Below are 18,206 nucleotides of genomic sequence, written 5' to 3' on the forward strand. Positions count from 1 at the left end.
TAGAGTTTCATGTCACATGACCAAGGTCAAAGGTCATTTAGGGTCAATGAACTTAGACCATGTTGGAGGAATCAACATCGAAATCTTAACCTGAGGTTAAGTTTTTGAAATGTCATCATAACTTAGAAAATATATGGACCTAGTTCATGAAACTTGGACATAAGGTTAATCAAGTATCACTGAACATCCTGCTTGAGTTTCACGTCACATGACCAAGGTCAAAGGTCATTTAGGGTCAATGAACTTTGGCCGAATTGGGGATATCTGTTGAATTCCCATCATAACTTTGAAAGTTTATGGATCTGATTCATGAAACTTCGACATAATAGTAATCAAGCATCACTGAACATTTTGTACAAGTTTCAGGTCACATGATCAAGGTCAAAGGTCATTTAGGGTCAATGAACTTTGGCCGAATTGGGGATATCTGTTGAATTCCCATCATAACTTTGAAAGTTTATGGATCTGATTCATGAAACTTGGACATAATAGTAATCAAGCATCACTGAACATTTTGTGCAAGTTTCAGGTCTCATGATTAAGGTCAAAGGTCATTTAGGGTCAATGAACTTTGGCCGAATCGGGGGTATCTGTTGAATTACCATCATAACTTTAAAAGTTTATTGGTCTAGTTCATTAAACTTGGACATTAGAGTAATCAAGTATCACTGAACATCCTGTGCGTGTTTCAGGTCACATGTCCAAGGTCAAAGGTCAATGAACTTTAGCCGAATTGGGTGTATCTGTTGAATTACCATCATAACTTTGAAAGTTTATGGATCTGATTCATGAAACTTGTACATAAGAGTAATCAAGTATCACTGAACATCCTGTTCCAGTTTCAGGTCACATGATCAAGGTCAGAGGTCATGTAAGGTCAATGAACTTTGGCCATGTTGGGGTTTTTTGTTGAATAACCATCATATCTCTGTAAGTTTATTGGTCTAGTTCATAAAAAGAGGACATAAGACTAACCATGTATCACTGAACATCTTGTGCGAGTTAGAGTAGTATGCAAAGTCAGCACTGCTGCTATATTGAACCGCGTGATGCAGGTGAGACGGCCAGAGGCATTCCACTTGTTTTTTCCAAGGAACTGGTTATAAAAGTTGAAGTAATCCTTGTTCAAAATTAAAGTGTGTGTAACTTGGCTTTATCTGGTTCCTGTACATCATGACTAATGTTTTAGGAGAGGTATATAATCAATGGATTGGAAATTCTATATATTTTGTTCGGAGTGGAAGCTAATTTAAGTAAAACAAAAGCGTTTTACTGAGATCAAGATTTTATTAGGATATTAGTCATTGGTTTGATATTGAAAAAAAAAACTTACCGTACATGCAATTGCATATTTTATACAAATTTCTTTTTTTTTTGCTACTAAATTGCTCCCAAGCATTTACTATACTTGTGATATTGTGAATGATTCAGAATGAGACATGATACATGGTGATTTTTAAATGTATATCCTTTGAATGTTATCAAACTGAGAATAATATTTGAAATAACAATTTAAGGGTGACCCAATATAGTGGGCAACCTGTTCTTATTGCTTATCATGTCATAGCAATTATGACATTATTGCTTCAGGATTTTAGGGCCTCAGCGTAAAGACCGTGAAAAGATATGGCTGGAAGGAGGGGTGGATGTCGTCATGCTACCAGACAAAAGGAGCCCTTTCTCTGACAATAAACCTGTCTTTAGGTGTATTTTGACAGCCTAAATTTCTTGCCAGTCACTATCACCAGTAGATGACACCAGTGTCTCGGATGAGACTCCCAAGGGACATTGACCAAACAGAAGAGTGATAGCCTCGGGCAACCTGACCTTCAAATCCTGTATGATGTTTCCCATGAATAATCTCACCTTTTTGGGATTTCATATTGTTCCCTTCATCTTTTCTTCTTCAACACTTGCATTCAGGTTTCAGTTACACTGTATCAAGTAACAGTCATCTTAAATGCGCTGCCATCAGAAAAATAGTGATAGCATTTTGATTTCTCTCTATCATCATCATTACAGTTCATATGGCTATAGCAAACAAATTAATTCTCTTCTTGATTTTTAAAGCTTAGAATAAGTACACTCTCCAGGGAAAAGTAATACTTCAATGTCAAAAGCTCACTTGGTATCATCCAGAACTTTTTTGTACAAGGAAACAAAATGGAAAGTCCGATGACTGGTTAAAACAACTTTGATAACGAGAGAATTGTGTAACAAATGAAACCATGGGATCATGTTTTCAAAGCATGCTTGTGAGTTCGCCATCGGTACTTCGGATTCAGAGGGCTATTGCGCACTCTCGGGGTAGTCGGAGAATGACGGAAGCTCATAGCACGATGGTTTCATCCCAACCCCTTGCTCACCATCGAAAGTTAGTGGCAAGCTGGGATGAAATACAATACGTCATTAATTTACCCAACTAACATTATTCTTTCCTCTTTTTTTTGGTGTGGATGGTGATTCATTTCACCATGTGTTTGTATTTTGTTTTCTAAACTCCCCTATAAAACAGGTGGATAGACAGTTATCCTTGACCATGAATGAATAATAGGGTGCGTTCACACGTCCTTTGTCAAGGCAGAATAAGGGGTTGTTGGCTCAGTCGGTAAAGCGTCTGCCCGTCGAACCAAAGATCGTGGGTTCGAGTCCACCCTGGGCGGATGACTGAAGCCAGTGCGTTGTGTGTAGACGTCTCTCCCCTGTTTCATAGATGCAGGCTATGTTACAGTGGAAAACACTCCGTCCCTTGGATAGGATGTTAAATGGAGGCCCCGTGTAGAGGAGAATCACCACCTTTGCATGTTAAGAACCCACTGCACTATTCGAATAAGAGTGTAGGGGGAAACCCCGGTGTAGTGGTCCACCTGCATTTCCCAACCAGTTATTGGGAGGAGAGACCTGTGGGTTACAGTTCTGTGTGCGCGCCCTTCTTGGCGACCCAGATTGGCTGGCTCCTCCAATGCGCCTTTGAATGTCTTTGACAGATATATGGTGCTATACAAATGCTGTGCATCATCATCATATATTTGCAATCAATTGCAAGTTTCTGATGCAAATTTATGAGTGATAGATCTATTTTAACTGAAGTATAAAATCAATCTTGGTTCAAGAAGCAGACCTTTCAGTTGATTTTAGGACCTGAAATTGACCTGCAATCAATTGCAATTTCTATGGAGAACTGAAATGCTTAGGTGAATGTTGGCATGCTACTTGTACTTTAACATGAGGCGAGTGTTCATATTGTGAACCACACTACCTCGAAGAGAGTAATGTATTACGGTATGTTGCGGTCTCAATGAACCAGGAACAAGTTTATAATGACATTTTAACATATATTTAACATGTTATGTTGCATTTGTGCTTCCCCAGAAACCGTCTATTTCTAGAAACCATTATGTTAAAAGAGTGCATCTAACATTGTTGTTTGAATGAAATCAGAAAGGACCCAGCACTGATGAACTAAACACGCACCAAAGCCTGACTTAAGCTTGAACATGAAAAGCATGAACACACCCATAGTGCCTTCTCTAAGAATATATATAATTTCCTCATCTTTCCTCTTTTCTTTTGAATTCTGATGATTGATTTGGAATTACGTATCACTTTTTTTGGTAGAAACATATTTTTATAATCTTATTTTCATGAGTGTCATATGTATATCCCTTTCATAGGGTATGTCATGTCCTTACTCTGTGTGTGGTCTGAAATGCCTGGAAATATTATTAGATACAGACTTTGAGAAGCTATCAGGTCATATTTGATAGATAAATGCACGAGGCTTCACTTTAGTGGGATTACTTTTTATTGTAAAATTACTCTCTATTGTGACAATTAATTTCACTACGAGATCAAATTTGTAAGTGATAAGGAAAGAGCTTGAAGGCAAATCCCACATTACAAGTCATTTGATGACTTGGGTTTGTTAACATTAGCTGTAAAACACAGGATTTCACAGCATTTTTTGAAATCCCCTGTCATTTTTAGAATAGAAGGTTTTGAAGAAAAACTGCTATAAAGCCACATTCACATTTTAAACTAGGCACTGCCAATCATGGCTCACACTTTTCTGAAAGATTAACCGGTCACTTTACAAACTTTTGATGTTATAATAATAATTATATGCTCCATTTATAAAGCGCAGCTACTAAAAGTATAATTGCATATACTCTACTGCATTTGATGCTTGGTATCATTTTAATGCCCCGGCTCAAGCTGAGCTGCCATATAGTGGCTAAAGTATTCAAGGAATAAATCCTTCCGGGTACCCATTCACCTGGGTCAAGTGCAGCACAATTTGGGTATTTCATGCTGAAGGAGAACACGCCATGGCTGGGATTCGAACCCACGTCCATCTGATTAAAAGGCCTGAGTCGTAACCACAAGACCATGATGCCCCCATAATAAAACTCATATTCTTTACATGTACAAGTATTTAACATGAGTTGTTCCAGACAAGTTTCAGAAGCAATACAGAAAATTTTAAAGCTTCAAAAAAGGAGGGGGGGGGGGAGAATACTTGAGATCATCTTTGTCAAAACATTTTAACAAAATTGTTATTTGAAAAAATAATGAAATTTATTTGGGCTTACATTAAAACAAAAATTTTAGAAGCCTAAATTCAAATCCAATGAATAAATCAAGAAAAAAAATGATTGATATTAATGCGTTCCACTGGTTATAATATGAAAGTTTTCTTCTAAAGTATGAATAATCTCCCGTGATAACATTTGATGACATGTTATTTGATATTATTGGGATTTAGGGTACATCTATTTTGGTACATTTATAGCACTACCAGTTACACACTTTCATTCAATTATGATACTAAGTTTTAACACAAACTCTTTCAGTAATTTCTACATTTGCAAGTAGATGTGACCCTAGATGTAACAGTTCATGTAGGAGTCCCAGGCTTGTCATGTCCTTCTGTTGACGTCATCCCTTTGAGATGGGAAAGAGATGGAAATACGAGAAAGAACATGACAGACACCATAGCATTCACAATTAACACCCCGTGTATTTGTCATCGTCCATGAACGCAATCGGGGCGACCGCACACCCATATTCCCCCTTACACATGCTCACTCATCCTCGGTGTTCAACGATCCGTGTTATGCACCGGGATGCTATCACTGCCGCTTTCACGTAGGGCTTGGATCGGTTCTCTCTATCGGAGTCTTGTCTAGAAATTGAGAATTGTTGGGAGGCTAATAAAGGAGTTTGATCGTCGTCGGTAACCCTTGGATGCGGTTGTAACATGACACGGTGTTTGCCCCCCTCACTCCTGATCAGGGCATTAACCTAACTTTAGATACTCTTGTTTGGACAATCTGTTCATTTTGATAACTGTGGTTTGCCATGTAGCTGCATATATTTCAGCATCTTGCATATACCTCTACAGTTTCTTTATCCCTTCCAACTGTACATTAGCTTTAACAAAACAAAAATGTGAGAAAGTGTAGGAAATGTACTAAAATGTGCATGAAATACTTAAAATGACTGTTGACTTAATTGAAATTTGAAGTTTTCCAGGGATTCTTATTCTTGATTTTAGGGATATATAAGATGTGGATATACATTGAACATCATATTGGGATAGGTTACAAGATTAAGCTTTATTTTGCTTGAATGATTATGTAAGGATTGTTCATATAAAAATTGGAATTGAATGAAGTTTGGAACGCTCTATTGTAATTTTTAGATAAGAAACTGGAGTGTAGAAGCCATCAACAGGTTGATTAGAAACACTTCTCTCCTCCAATATATTGCTTCGTCTCACCTCCACCATGCTGCTTCGCCTCACCCACAACATGATGTGCTTCTAGAGGAGCATGAAGGCATTCACCCTTTCTTCCTGAGGTGCATCTTCAAAGAGCCCCAGCAGGGCATTGAACCATGAATCCTCTCAGTCAGGCGTGTGTTAAACCCCCTCAGGACAGACATTCGTGGGATCTGAATCCTGACAAATGCTCATTAGCTTGCTGACAGATGAGTGTTTGTTGCTTGGGAGAGATATTTTCGTCTATCTTCTTTCTTTCCAATGAGAAGGGATTCATCAGTGTAGTTTTTGGAGGGATAGACCAAGTCGATCTAGAGTAGGAAAGCAGGAGGGATATAATAGGAAGAGAGAGAGAACACAAAAAAAAAAGAGATGAAACATCAAAAAGATATAAGTATGAATTTCAACCAATTGGAATCCCACATTTAAGACTTGCCTTTGATGGGATAGAACAGTTTGTAACCTATAAGGTTGAAATACATACATGTGCACCCTTCAAAATAATTTGATCACTCAATTAGTTTTTTTTCTTTCTATTTTCACTGATAACTGGCAATTAAATCTATTTTTATACTATTATTCAAAAGAAAAATAAGGGTATTTTTAATTGATAATCTTTCAGAAAATCATCGCACATCCCAAACATATTATTTGATGTTCATACCGTACATGCCAAGAAGACTTATTTAATGTATCTCACGATGGGTTGTCAAATTCTATTTACCTTTGAAACATTTTCAAATTTACCCTTTTCAAATCAATATTTCAAAATTTGATAAAGTAAGACCTTTTCTATCAAAGTATCCCCTTGTGAATAAATTGTGGGGAAAAACAGGCAGCTAGGATGTCACTTTGCACTTTTTATATTACAAACAACTAGAACAAAGAGACAAAATTGTCTCAGTATTGATCTAAAAAGGCTCCTTTTTATGTGTTTTTGATGCCTTGCTGATTGAAAGTACATCGATGTCTATGAACTTAAAAAGTATTTGTCTGGAAGTCTCAATTAGAGTCTTCAAAGTTCAAACTATCTTGGAATAGAGATTCTTACCTGTCTCCTTATCGATTTGACCTTGTGATTTTCAGTGTTTTCAAGGAGCATGCCAAGGCCTTGTCATCTCATGTACTTTGAAATAAATCTCAAGATGCCTCTCTTTTTACGCAGGACATTATCCTACCATCAGACTTGTTTTTATCTAGGAGGCTGTTCTCACAATGCTCCTCAAACTAGTTTAGTGGAAACTAGTTTAACGTGTAGTGATAGCGGTCTTGGAAGCGATCTTCTAAATCAGTTTGGAAAACCACCTCGCGATGTAGTTTTCAAGATCGCTTTGCCTCGTTAAACTGGTTTTAGCGTTAGTGAGGACACAACCGTTCTTCGGGAAGCGATCTTCGCACATTTTGAGCGCGCTACTCCACACAACAGGTGTAGAATGACCGTGCTGCGGTTTCGAATTTCGCGCGAAGCGTGTCACTCCACTGAGAGCGTTTCCATAGCAACAAGAGCGCTTTACGTGAAGTGAGAACGCTAGCAAAGCGATCTCCCAAACTGGTTTCCTGAATCGGCTTCCAGTAAACTAGTTTTAGAAAGCGTAATGAGAACGGCCTCTAGGTTTTTAGTGAGAGAAGGATGTAAACTAGCTTCTATTGCATGAAAGTTGCAGCCATGTGAAATACTTGCAATGGCCAATCAAATTTCCAGATGCATGCACTTGTTGTTCCCTGTACCTACTGTCAACCAATCAGAATTTCTGTTTGAAAAATATGCGATTGGTTGTTGATTTTTCACGTGGGACGCTGGAGGTGTATGCAGATTTGGGGCCTTGTTTTTAGAAGCCCTTTCATGGATGTCCTATAGAAATCTTGTAACGCTTTTGGTATGAAACTTGCAATGGTTTTGAGAAACCAACTCCAGCTTGGAAGGGAATCTCAACTTGTATAAAGTATGCTTTCTTTCACATTCCCATCAAACAACATTCATGATATTATGTCATTAGAAGTGTACAAAAAGAATAAAAGAACATAATTAAAATTAATAATGAAGAAAGTTAAGATTCTAGTAATCTAAAGCAGTCATAAAAATTGCTAGCTGTTTAATGTTATCTGACACCCTAGGCATGGGTAAAGTACAGTTGCTAACTGCTTTTTCAAATGAAATTGTGTTTGAGTTAATAAATGTTTTGGCTTTTAATAGTATAGATATTTAGCTGTTTTGCTGTTGCCTAGATAGAAATATTCCTACATTTTCTAGTATTGATGTAAGGAGATAAGTATATTTTGGGAGATCTAATGCCCTTTTAAAATGTTCTTATATGGATTTAGAATTGCCCATCTCTCATCATCAGATCTCAGTTCATCTATCATCCCGTTGATCTTCTTAAAATACTTCATCTTCCTCTTGACCTTTCCCAAGACAGCCCCAAATCAGGAATGACCCATCATTCCAAAGACATCATTATTTCACTTTTAACACCAACTCCTCACAACTTTACATGTCCTCCTTGGGAATGTCCCTAGGGTGTCACTCTTAGACTTGACATCTTTCAGCGAGCCCTCATTCACAGAACTTTCCTCATGATATTTCATGGACTAAGATTGCGTCAGTCAGCGTACCTGGGCCACTGGGGACTCTCAATGGCTTTTGTATTTTGCGATTAATGTCTGAATTAAGAGTACCTTGGCTCTGGAATCACAAGATTGTCTGTCCGTGATAAGATCTTAATGCAGATCGAAGAAATTTTGAAGAGAGAAAAAAATGTTCATATATTTGGGAATGTACATTTTATTATCCATTATTCATGAATTTGAACATTTCTTTGTTTCCCTTTTTTACAAGGCTCTATAGATGGTGTACAGTTGTATTCTCTTTCGAATGATTCAATTTCAATTACATTTGATTTAGATTCAGTCCAATGAGAGATATTATACAGTAGCTTTGTGGTCTTGTCAACATTAGATATCATTAAACTGAATGCCAAGAACAGGTATGAACATACCCCAAAAACCATCTCAACACTCTCGGCGACAGTGACTATAGGCATTACAGCTGTGACTCAGAGTGGTCAATGTGACAGTGTTGTCTCATTTTCAATTAAGATTTTACCCTCTTTGATAGATTACAGATGTCTGACACTGTCTTCAGTATCAGAGACATGGTCTTTCCACCCACTCCTGCATCATCATCAGACCTTCTATGTCTAGTCTTTACTCTCTGTAGACTACCTGTAGACTCAATCAAGTATTCTTTCAGGGGATCTTTCAAAGACATCATCTATGCTTTTCACACTGCACTTTTTTTCCTTACCCCCGGGAAATTGGTGGGGATAAGGGGTGGGGGGGTTGTCTTAGCCCCGCCAATTTCCTGGGGTTAAGCTTAGCCTACTTCGTTTTCACACTACGTTTTAGCAAAGTAGGCTAGCACGGTAAATAGTACGGTACTGTCTGGCCCTGCAAAAAAGCAGGGTTAGCAGGCTTATTGTGGTGCTAGCACCACAATTGCGGTGCTAGAGATGCAGTGTGAAAACGAAACAGGGCTAAGGAAAGTGGGGCTAAGCATTAGCCAATCACAGAAGTCGAATTGCACGTTAATCACGCCCTGTATGGTAAAATCATCAATATTCATGAGGTAAGGGATAGTCCGGGGTTAAGGCAATAATTCCGGCTGAGCAGATAGTATGGGGTTAAGAAAGACAGTGTGATCGAAAAAATGATAGTATGGGGTTAAGGATAGTCCGGGGTTAAGGATAGTATGGGGTTAAGGAAATGCAGTGTGAAAAGCATAATCATTACCTTGCCCCCCTCCCTCCCATCATTCACATGAGAGCAATATTCAATCGGATCAATCAATATTCCTAATCCCAGTCCTATCTATTCTCACCTTGCTTTCCTGTTGATCATAATTAATTTCACACCTTTGTGTCACATCCAATCTTTCACCTTTCCTTTCCCCTTAAACAAAGGAGGAAAAAATAGCAACCTTTCTTTCACGTTCTGTAGAAGGTTGTCTTTTGTTAAGAAAAATAAATTAAGTGTTACAATGTGTTCTGAATGTCCTTGTTTGATATCCTTCTTTCCTTCTTAAGATGACCACACACCTTACTATTGGTCTATTGGTCTGCGATCTAATTTGGCCTTTACTCCAAAATATAGGCTTGCAGTCTTTCAAAGTGGTTATATCAATATTCTTTCAATTAATTGTAACCTCAAATGAAATGATATGTTCCATTCACATTTTCAGAAAAATGAGCAATTTATGCGATTTGTTCCAAAATCGGATCGCGAACAGTCGTAAGGTGTGCGGTGGCCTTTAGTGGTATTCTTCTAGGTATGGAGTAGCTATTCCCAGATCTTGCATCATTTCACATGCTAGTACTTAATCTCCATCAAAGTCTCAGATACTTACTTGTATCTCCCCTTATAACACTTCAATTATTTGCTCTTAATGATATATTTTTGGCAAGCATTGTTATTTTTTTTCACATTCTTTCCATTTTTATATTGTATCTTCTATATAAGTTTTATCTAATAACAAGTCCACATCTTATCCGGATCGTGACATCAAATGAAATAATGAAAGCTGCATTTTATAAAAGTTGAATATTGTACTATTGGTGTGAACTGATGACTGATAATCATATTAACATGTATAGCTTTTAAGATCTTTTATGTGTGTGGGTGTGGGTGTGTTCACCTTTTGCATCAAGTATTTTTGTTCAGATGACCTTTAAAATAATCACTTGACGTAATAACAAATGAAATAAAGTAAACTATGCATCACACAACTATTAATGAAAACAAAATCAACCAAATGTGTCTTTTTTTCTTTTATCTTGCCTGCAGTGCCTACACATCTTTCAAGATGGCGGCCTCGTCGGTGGATTCTGGGAATGAACTAGAAGAGGAGGTGCGAGGCCTGAGTGTTAACAGCTCCCGGAGTTCCTCCCCAAAAGAACAGGTCAGTGAACCCCACGTAGTGCTCCTCTGATATGGCTGAGGGAGCTAGGCAGAAATTTCTTAGGACCGGGAATGGTTTAGATTGAAAGGGATGAGACAACCACTGCATTATGCTTCTTGTCAGTGAAATATATTGCAAAGACCATTGGTTATTACAGAAGTAAGGCCACCATAAGGGTGGACCCCCCCCAAAAAAAAAAAAAAAATATATATATATATATATATATATATATATATATATATATAAAATCTTCCAATGTAATGTTAACTTAAAAGTAGAAAATTTGGCCTCCAGGATCTTCGATAACCTTTTACTTTTTTCCATCACAAATCGTCATTACTTGCCAATAAGAACATGAAATTAAAAAATAGAATGGACGAATTTCCTCCCTCCCCCCCCTCCCTCAGACATGAAATCTTTGATCTGCCCTTCACTATATGTATATTACTATTTTTGTTTTATTATTTTGTTAAAGGGATAGATCCAGCAATGCATCCCATATTTAATAGGAAATTGGACACCCTTACCCAAATTGTACTTGTAGAAAACTTACATTTGCTTTGAGCCAAGTTGTTCACCTTTCAGAATTCCTTAAGATTCTATAATTACCCAAATTCACCTCGCCTTTAAGGAGTGGACACATTGATTGATTTATACTTAGGTTTCATACCAAGATGGTTGTTTCTAGCCATATGAAAAAAAATCAACAGTCAATAAATTCTATTCTTGGGATATGAACTTCAGTAGGCCTACACATAATCTTAGCAGTCAAGAGATAGGTTATTGTGTACAAGTAGGTACAGTTCTACAGTAGTTTCCATGTGATCCTTTGAAACGTTTCATTAATAGTTTCTTGTTTTTCACTTCCAATTTTGCTTTGAGCCAATCAGGCGTAAGAATTTCAATAGCTTGCAACAAATTATCAGAAAAATACTGATTATTTTGTTCATGAAAAGTTCCCCGGTTGACAGTGACCATATCTGCTTGCCTTGGTTCATGTTACCTGAGGAGACCTGGTAACTGACTCCTAAAGATCTAGTTTCACCTAACATCAAGGATGAGTTCAAATTACCCAGAGTAACAGACAAGACTAAACATAGCAACTAACAGTATTAATGTCTTAAATATGACAATGCGTTTATAAAAAAAAAATTGAATTTGTCGCTGTTTAAATCTGTGTACCCCAAAATATGGGGATAAATATATATCCTAGTGTGTTTATGTTTTGTCAGTATCCTCTTTCAAATATAGCAAATTCAAAATGCAGTCACTGTAAATCTTTGTTTTCATGAATCATAGGCCCTGTGGGTATGAAAGAGTAGGTGGTTTCAGACCGCCTCGAAGTTTGTCAGTTCCAGGTATTTTCTGATCGGGAAGTTTTGCCCGATCAGAAAATACCAGGTAATATTGGCAATGTGAAAGCAAATTACGCGTAATATCCCCGAAAGAAAATACCCACTAAATAGTAGGTACTTGGCGAAATTACGAGAACTTTCGCGGGGATTTTTCCAAGGTCGCAGGTATTTTGGCAATGTGAAAGCAATTTACGGGAAATTTTAGCCCAGCGTATAGTCGGGCGCGGGCGCCGTGAGTGGCTGCTGAGCTAGTGGTTTTGAATCTCGCGCCTTGCCTGCTTATCAGACCATACTGCGCATGCTCCTAACTTCGGGAATTTATCCCGAAGGATTTGTTTCGGGGCGGTGTGAATGCAGGAATAATTAATGAGTATTTTTTTAGCCTTATAAAGTTCTCGTAATTTAACTGGGATTCTTATGATCGAGGCGGTTTGAAACCACCTATAGAATGGTTAGCATGGCTGATACGGTATGTCACCCTGATGATGTCATCAAGAGGTGTTAGATCTAGCCAGGTCAAATGAATAAAAGCATAATGCCTTTAGATGATGAATCTTAAAATAGATACAAACCACAAGTTTTTTTTTTTTTTTTACAATGACAGGATGAGATACGGTTTCTTATCATACTAAACTGTTTCCATAACAAAACCAAATAGAGTCTGCAAGTGTAAAAGAATAAAATGCATGGAACAGTCTGGGGCAGATGCCGGGAAGTGGCCAAGTTGAAGATTAGCAATAAGACATCTAGGGGAAGGCCTCTAGCATTTCTCCCGTGGTGGATCATACTAAATGTCACATTACATAAAGCACAGGATTCCTTCTATGTATGTTGCGCGTAAAACAACTGAGATATAAAGTCCAAAGCGAAAGTTGTAGAATTTAGAATAGAAAGGTCATTTGCAAAAAATAGTATGTGACATAATATAAGTAGTTGAAACAAAATGATATAATTTTATTAACAGTTTAGGTGTGTGACTTTAAATAATAGTAATGATAATATGCAACATTTATATAGCACTTTATACAAATTGAATATGGTCCTGAATCATCTTTTTGAGTCTTATGGGTGGTAAATCCTGATTGATTTCATCAACTGTCATGTTCTCATCAGAACCTGCACATGATATTGATAAGGTGTGTATTATACTTTGTTAATTCAATGATGATTTAGTTTTAAGCTTGGAGAAGTGCTCAATAGATTATGATAAAGTAATCAAGTATATATATGACCATTTCCTTCCGACTACATAAGAGCGTCTGATACCATTTTTAATCCTGAGATAATCGCCAAGATCAGCCATTACCATGTGGTCAATCGAGAAATCTCCATTAAGTCACTATTTCCTTTGATTAAACCACCCTCATTCATAAACCCATGATGGGAGTGAAAGTTGTGGAAGTCATTGATTGAAATCAGTGTGTTTCATTGACCGGTGGTCAATAATTGTACAGTGGTCAAGAGTGGCACCCTTTGATGTCACATGTGTTTGGGGGTGAAGTTGTTCCAAGGAATTTGTACAGTATGTTTTTCAAGTGTCTTCCATTACATCACACAAGGGAGTGCTAGTAATCAATTCTTACACCATTTTAGGGAACCTTGAGCAGGCACAGTTAGAATAAGAAGGTTTTTTCTGTTGCCTCTCCCTGGGGAAGGTTTTTCTGTTGCCTCTCACTGGAGAATTTGCAACTATCTTTATGAGCAGTGTATTTTTCATTGATGTTTATTTAAGCAATGTTAAAACTGAAGTTGATCAGTTGTAATTTCCATTGATATCAATATTTGTTTTTCTCTATTTACTTTTAGACGTATCCTTTCTCTTTTCTTCCCTGCTTTATTAAAACAGAATTCCCTCAATGTGGCTTCGCCATCTAGTGCTTCAACGGTTGCCCTGACAACGCCAATCAACATACCAGTCTCAGGTAAATTTATTTATTTGAACCCTTTTCGGCCAAACATGATTGCATTTTCTTAGGGAAATTTGAGCTTATAAAGATGTGCACCAGTAAGGAACTTTCAAGTTTGATCTCATCTACTCATATAGCTTCACAGAAGACAGGACTTTCATACATCATAGTTAGATTAACAGGGACAAAAGGTCTACAGAGGACGCAGGCAGCATGTGTGTCAGTCACGTACATGATCTTGAAAATCAGATCCGCCAACTTTAACCCTGGATGAACATAGGGGGACTATAGGGACGTCTGATGACAGTCATTTTTCCTTTCAATCATCACCCGCCTAAAATCATATCTGATTCATGTTTGCTTCTCAATGAAACCCGATACCCCCTTTCTCTTCAACTTCTCCAAAGACTTGTTTATCCGGTATACAAATTGTTTTCCTTCTTCCCAACCTTGGTCTGATTTCTGGCCCGGGCTGATGTCGATAAACGCAATAAGTGGGTGCAGATGTTCCTTCAGTGTGTTGGTCATCCCATGAAATAGGAACTGATCCTCCAATGTCACAAGCTCCCTGTGATATGTTATTCATTTTGAGATGCTCAAGGTAGTTAGTCCAGCCTAACCTAATTTGTAATTACATTAGCTCACTTGGAAGAGATACATTGGGATTAGATTAAACTGATACATATGTTTACGTTTAATTGTTTAAGGTTAGATGTAATATAAGAATGTCTAGTTGCTTCCAAGTTTCGATACAGTGATATGGGTTAATTTGCAAAGGAGCCCTCATGAAAAGGATTGATATGATCAGTGTCCTGTAGCTCAGTGCTTAGCGAGTGATTTTACAACTGATTGTTGTTATTGTCTCACCTGCATAGCAGAGTGAGACTATAGGCGCCGCTTTTCCGTCGGCAGGCGTGGCGTCAACATCAAATCTTAACCGAAGGTTAAGTTTTTGAAATGGCAGTATAACTTAGAAAATATGATTGCCCGTTCCATAGGGATGCATACGCACTCACACGCTGGAGATCCATTCCAAGCCGCCCCTGTTTTCACAAACATTTGTAGTTCTGAGGACCCTCCTTTTTACAGTAAGCCCACTCTAAGGCCCCCCATTTTTTGCCTTGCCCGCGGCACACCCCTACCACTTTTTTGGTCGAGTGCCCCCCCCGGAGAAAAACAACCCTCCCTCTACTATCTAGGGCCTATATGCTTGAAGTAGCTTTAGAAACCATATTCAGACTTTGACTTGCTCCATGGTTTATTACTAGGATGGCAGTCATCTCTTTACATCCTTTTCTCACAAAATGATGTTGTCTTAGCTGCCCTTTTTGTTGAAGACAATCCATAGAATTATTTATAAGTGGATTTCATTCATTCTGCATTGATACAGTATTTGTGATAGACCTTGTCAAGCATATACTTGAATCCTTGAGTAGAAAAAAAAGGTTTATGAATTGTGTGTAGACTAATTCAGCTCTTTATAAGGACAAGTCCACCCCAACAAAAACTTGATTTGAATAAAAAGAGAAAAATTCAACAAGCATAAAACTGAAAATTTCATCAAAATCGGATGTAAAATAAGAAAGTTACAACATTTTAAACTTGCGCTTAATTTCACAAAATAGATGTATGCACAGGGGAGCGTTTCATCAATATTTTCATCCGACAAGTTGTCAGATCTGACATATTTCCATGATTTTGATTGGCTGAGAGGCACTGTTCCTATGGTAAATGTCAGATAAAATGGGATTGTCAGATAAAATGTCCGACAAGTCCTTTCATGAAACGCCCCCCTGGTCGGTATGCAAATGAGGGAAGTGATGACATCACTCACTCACTATTTCTTTTGTATTTTATTACATGAAATATAAAATATTCTCATTTTCTCCTCATTGTCCTGTGAAACAAAGTTTTATTTTGCCCTGAACATATGGAACTACTATTGTTTAACCTTTTATGGTTCAGTCAAGTTGGTCCTTATTGTCAAATCTGTAAAAATTGAAATATTGTATAATTCAAACAATAAAAAACAAAAGAAATAGTGAGGGACATCATCAATCCTCTTATTTGCATGTGACTATTAAAATTGTGCATATAACTATTTTGTGAAAAAATAAGCGAAACTTTAAAATGTCATAACTTTTTTATTTTTCATCTGATTTTGATGAAATTTTCAACATTATGCTTCTCTGATTTTTCTCTATTGATTCAAATCAACACGTTTCTGAGGTGGACTTGACCTTTAATAACAGCTCGTAGAAGTCAAAGGTGGGGGTTATGAGGGCGTTGATTGGAGGGTAGTGACGGCTTCCTCTCCCTCTCTTGAGACCCATCCATGTACTTCTATCCAGACTGAGAGGGGGAGGACAGTTAGAGCCAGTATAGGCCAGTCTTACTCCTCAATCTTTAATACCTTATGACACTTGCCTTATCACCAATAACCACATCAGTTTGAAAGCACGCAATTTTATCTATTTTGTATCTCAAAGAAGATAAACAGTCTCATCCATGAGGGGGGAGGGTACTGCCATTACCAGATTGACAATATGCTTGCCCACAAAAGCGTGTAAAAATTGTGATTTTCATGGATGTACACATACCTTTAAAAGGGTAGGCTGTCAAAATTGCTAATACCAAGAAAAATGGGTAATCTCTTCAAATATGGATATGTTTTAAAAGGATATTCTACTCTATCATGAAAATAGAATATTTGAGGCATTATCCAGGGGGTGTTTCACAAAGATTAAATGCAGGCATGCAAGACATGCAGGCCTCTACAAAAAAAAATTGTCACTTGCCCAACAGGGCAAGCAACGAAAAAATTTGTTTGCCCGATAGAAAAAACTGCTTGCCCGATTTGTTTTTTAATTTTTTTCATGACGGCACTACTCTTATTTTTAAAGGTCATACATAATAACAACAATTGAGAATCGTGTACAGTATAAAAGAACACATATATTTAAAAGGATATTTTCACCCTATTTGGTACTTTCACAACAGAAGATTTTGTTTGGAGTATTCTCAGGAAAATCAAACTTAGCAACCCCCATAGATTCCTGAACGATATAAAATTTCAAGAATCTATGTTCAGTTAATTTTGGCTAAGTGGAAGGAGTTCTTTTAGGCTAGAATATGTGAGGTATTCATGAGTATATTAATGTTTTTATGCAAATTTTGCCTAAATCGAACAGCTTAATATATATGGCTCTCATGCATTCGACATAGGCAGGTGCAATGTATTCAAGATGAAATGAAATGCTGTATTTCTGGCATGTCAGAGGATCAGAGATATATGGCAGGAAAGAGGTTGGCCCACACCAGGAAGGATATCATTTACCAGTTCTCAAACCAAGAAATATTCATGCTATGAAACATTCTGTAATCGTGAAAAGACATTTATGTTGATTTCTAATATTGCTTCTAGTGATAAAGGATTTGAAGTTTTTGTACATCAGCAGAATTTGGTTTCCTTTTTTTTGAAAGGAGACACAATTTCTGTGACCTCATGATGAAAGATGAATTTTCCAAAAAGCGAAAGAAAGGGAAATGAACGAGGCATGATGTCCACTTCACACACGTTTCCAAAATAACCTCCCTTTTCCGGCTATTTTTAACTCCCGCCTGCTGCCAATTGTCTTGTAAATAATGGCCATTCTACTCCCTATCGTTGAGATTCAAGATTAACACTTGAGCTTCCTCAGAGTAACAAATGTTTGAATTCCTAGATCCTGGAACTGTCACATCTCATTTCTTCAGAGCGATTCTTTCATTTTTCATGTCATCTACGCACGAAAGTGTCCCCATTACCCTACCGAAGACCTCTTGTCTAATGTTTATTACACCCCGGGGCATTCCATTTTCACAGCTTTTGGGGTTCCTTTTTAGATTATGACTCCAGCAACTTGTGTGATATCTTCAAGATGAATGAATTTGAATAAAAATTCATGATAAAGTAATATCTCATCCTTGTTATTGCAAACCCTAGGGACCTAAGAAAGGTTGCAACCTTTATCATTTGGGCAATAGGTGGTTTCAAACTGCCTCGATCATAAGAATCCCTGTTAAATTACGAGAACTTTTTAAGGCTAAAACATACCCATTAATCATTCCTGCATTCACACCGCCCCGAAACATTCCCTTCGGGATAAGTTCCTGAAGTTACGAGCATGCGCAGTATGGTCAAGGCCCGAGATTCAAAATCACTAGCC

The 18,206-nt window shown here is 37.5% G+C and overlaps 1 protein-coding gene across 3 annotated transcripts in view; it reads left to right on the forward strand.

Annotated features, from left to right (window-relative positions):
* Positions 1-18,206, forward strand: part of LOC121422420 (E3 ubiquitin-protein ligase TRAF7-like) — a 76,644-nt gene that overhangs the window by 13,404 nt on the left and 45,034 nt on the right. For all 3 annotated transcript variants that reach the window (XM_041617455.1, XM_041617454.1, XM_041617456.1), the window contains 2 exons: positions 10,622-10,736; positions 13,938-14,013. In XM_041617455.1, the coding sequence (XP_041473389.1) occupies positions 10,641-10,736; positions 13,938-14,013 (172 nt within the window). In that variant the 5' untranslated portion in view covers positions 10,622-10,640. The remainder of the gene's footprint in view (positions 1-10,621; positions 10,737-13,937; positions 14,014-18,206) is intronic.

Source organism: Lytechinus variegatus, chromosome 10 (genome assembly GCF_018143015.1).
Source record: "Lytechinus variegatus isolate NC3 chromosome 10, Lvar_3.0, whole genome shotgun sequence".
Taxonomy (NCBI): Eukaryota; Metazoa; Echinodermata; class Echinoidea; order Temnopleuroida; family Toxopneustidae; genus Lytechinus; species Lytechinus variegatus.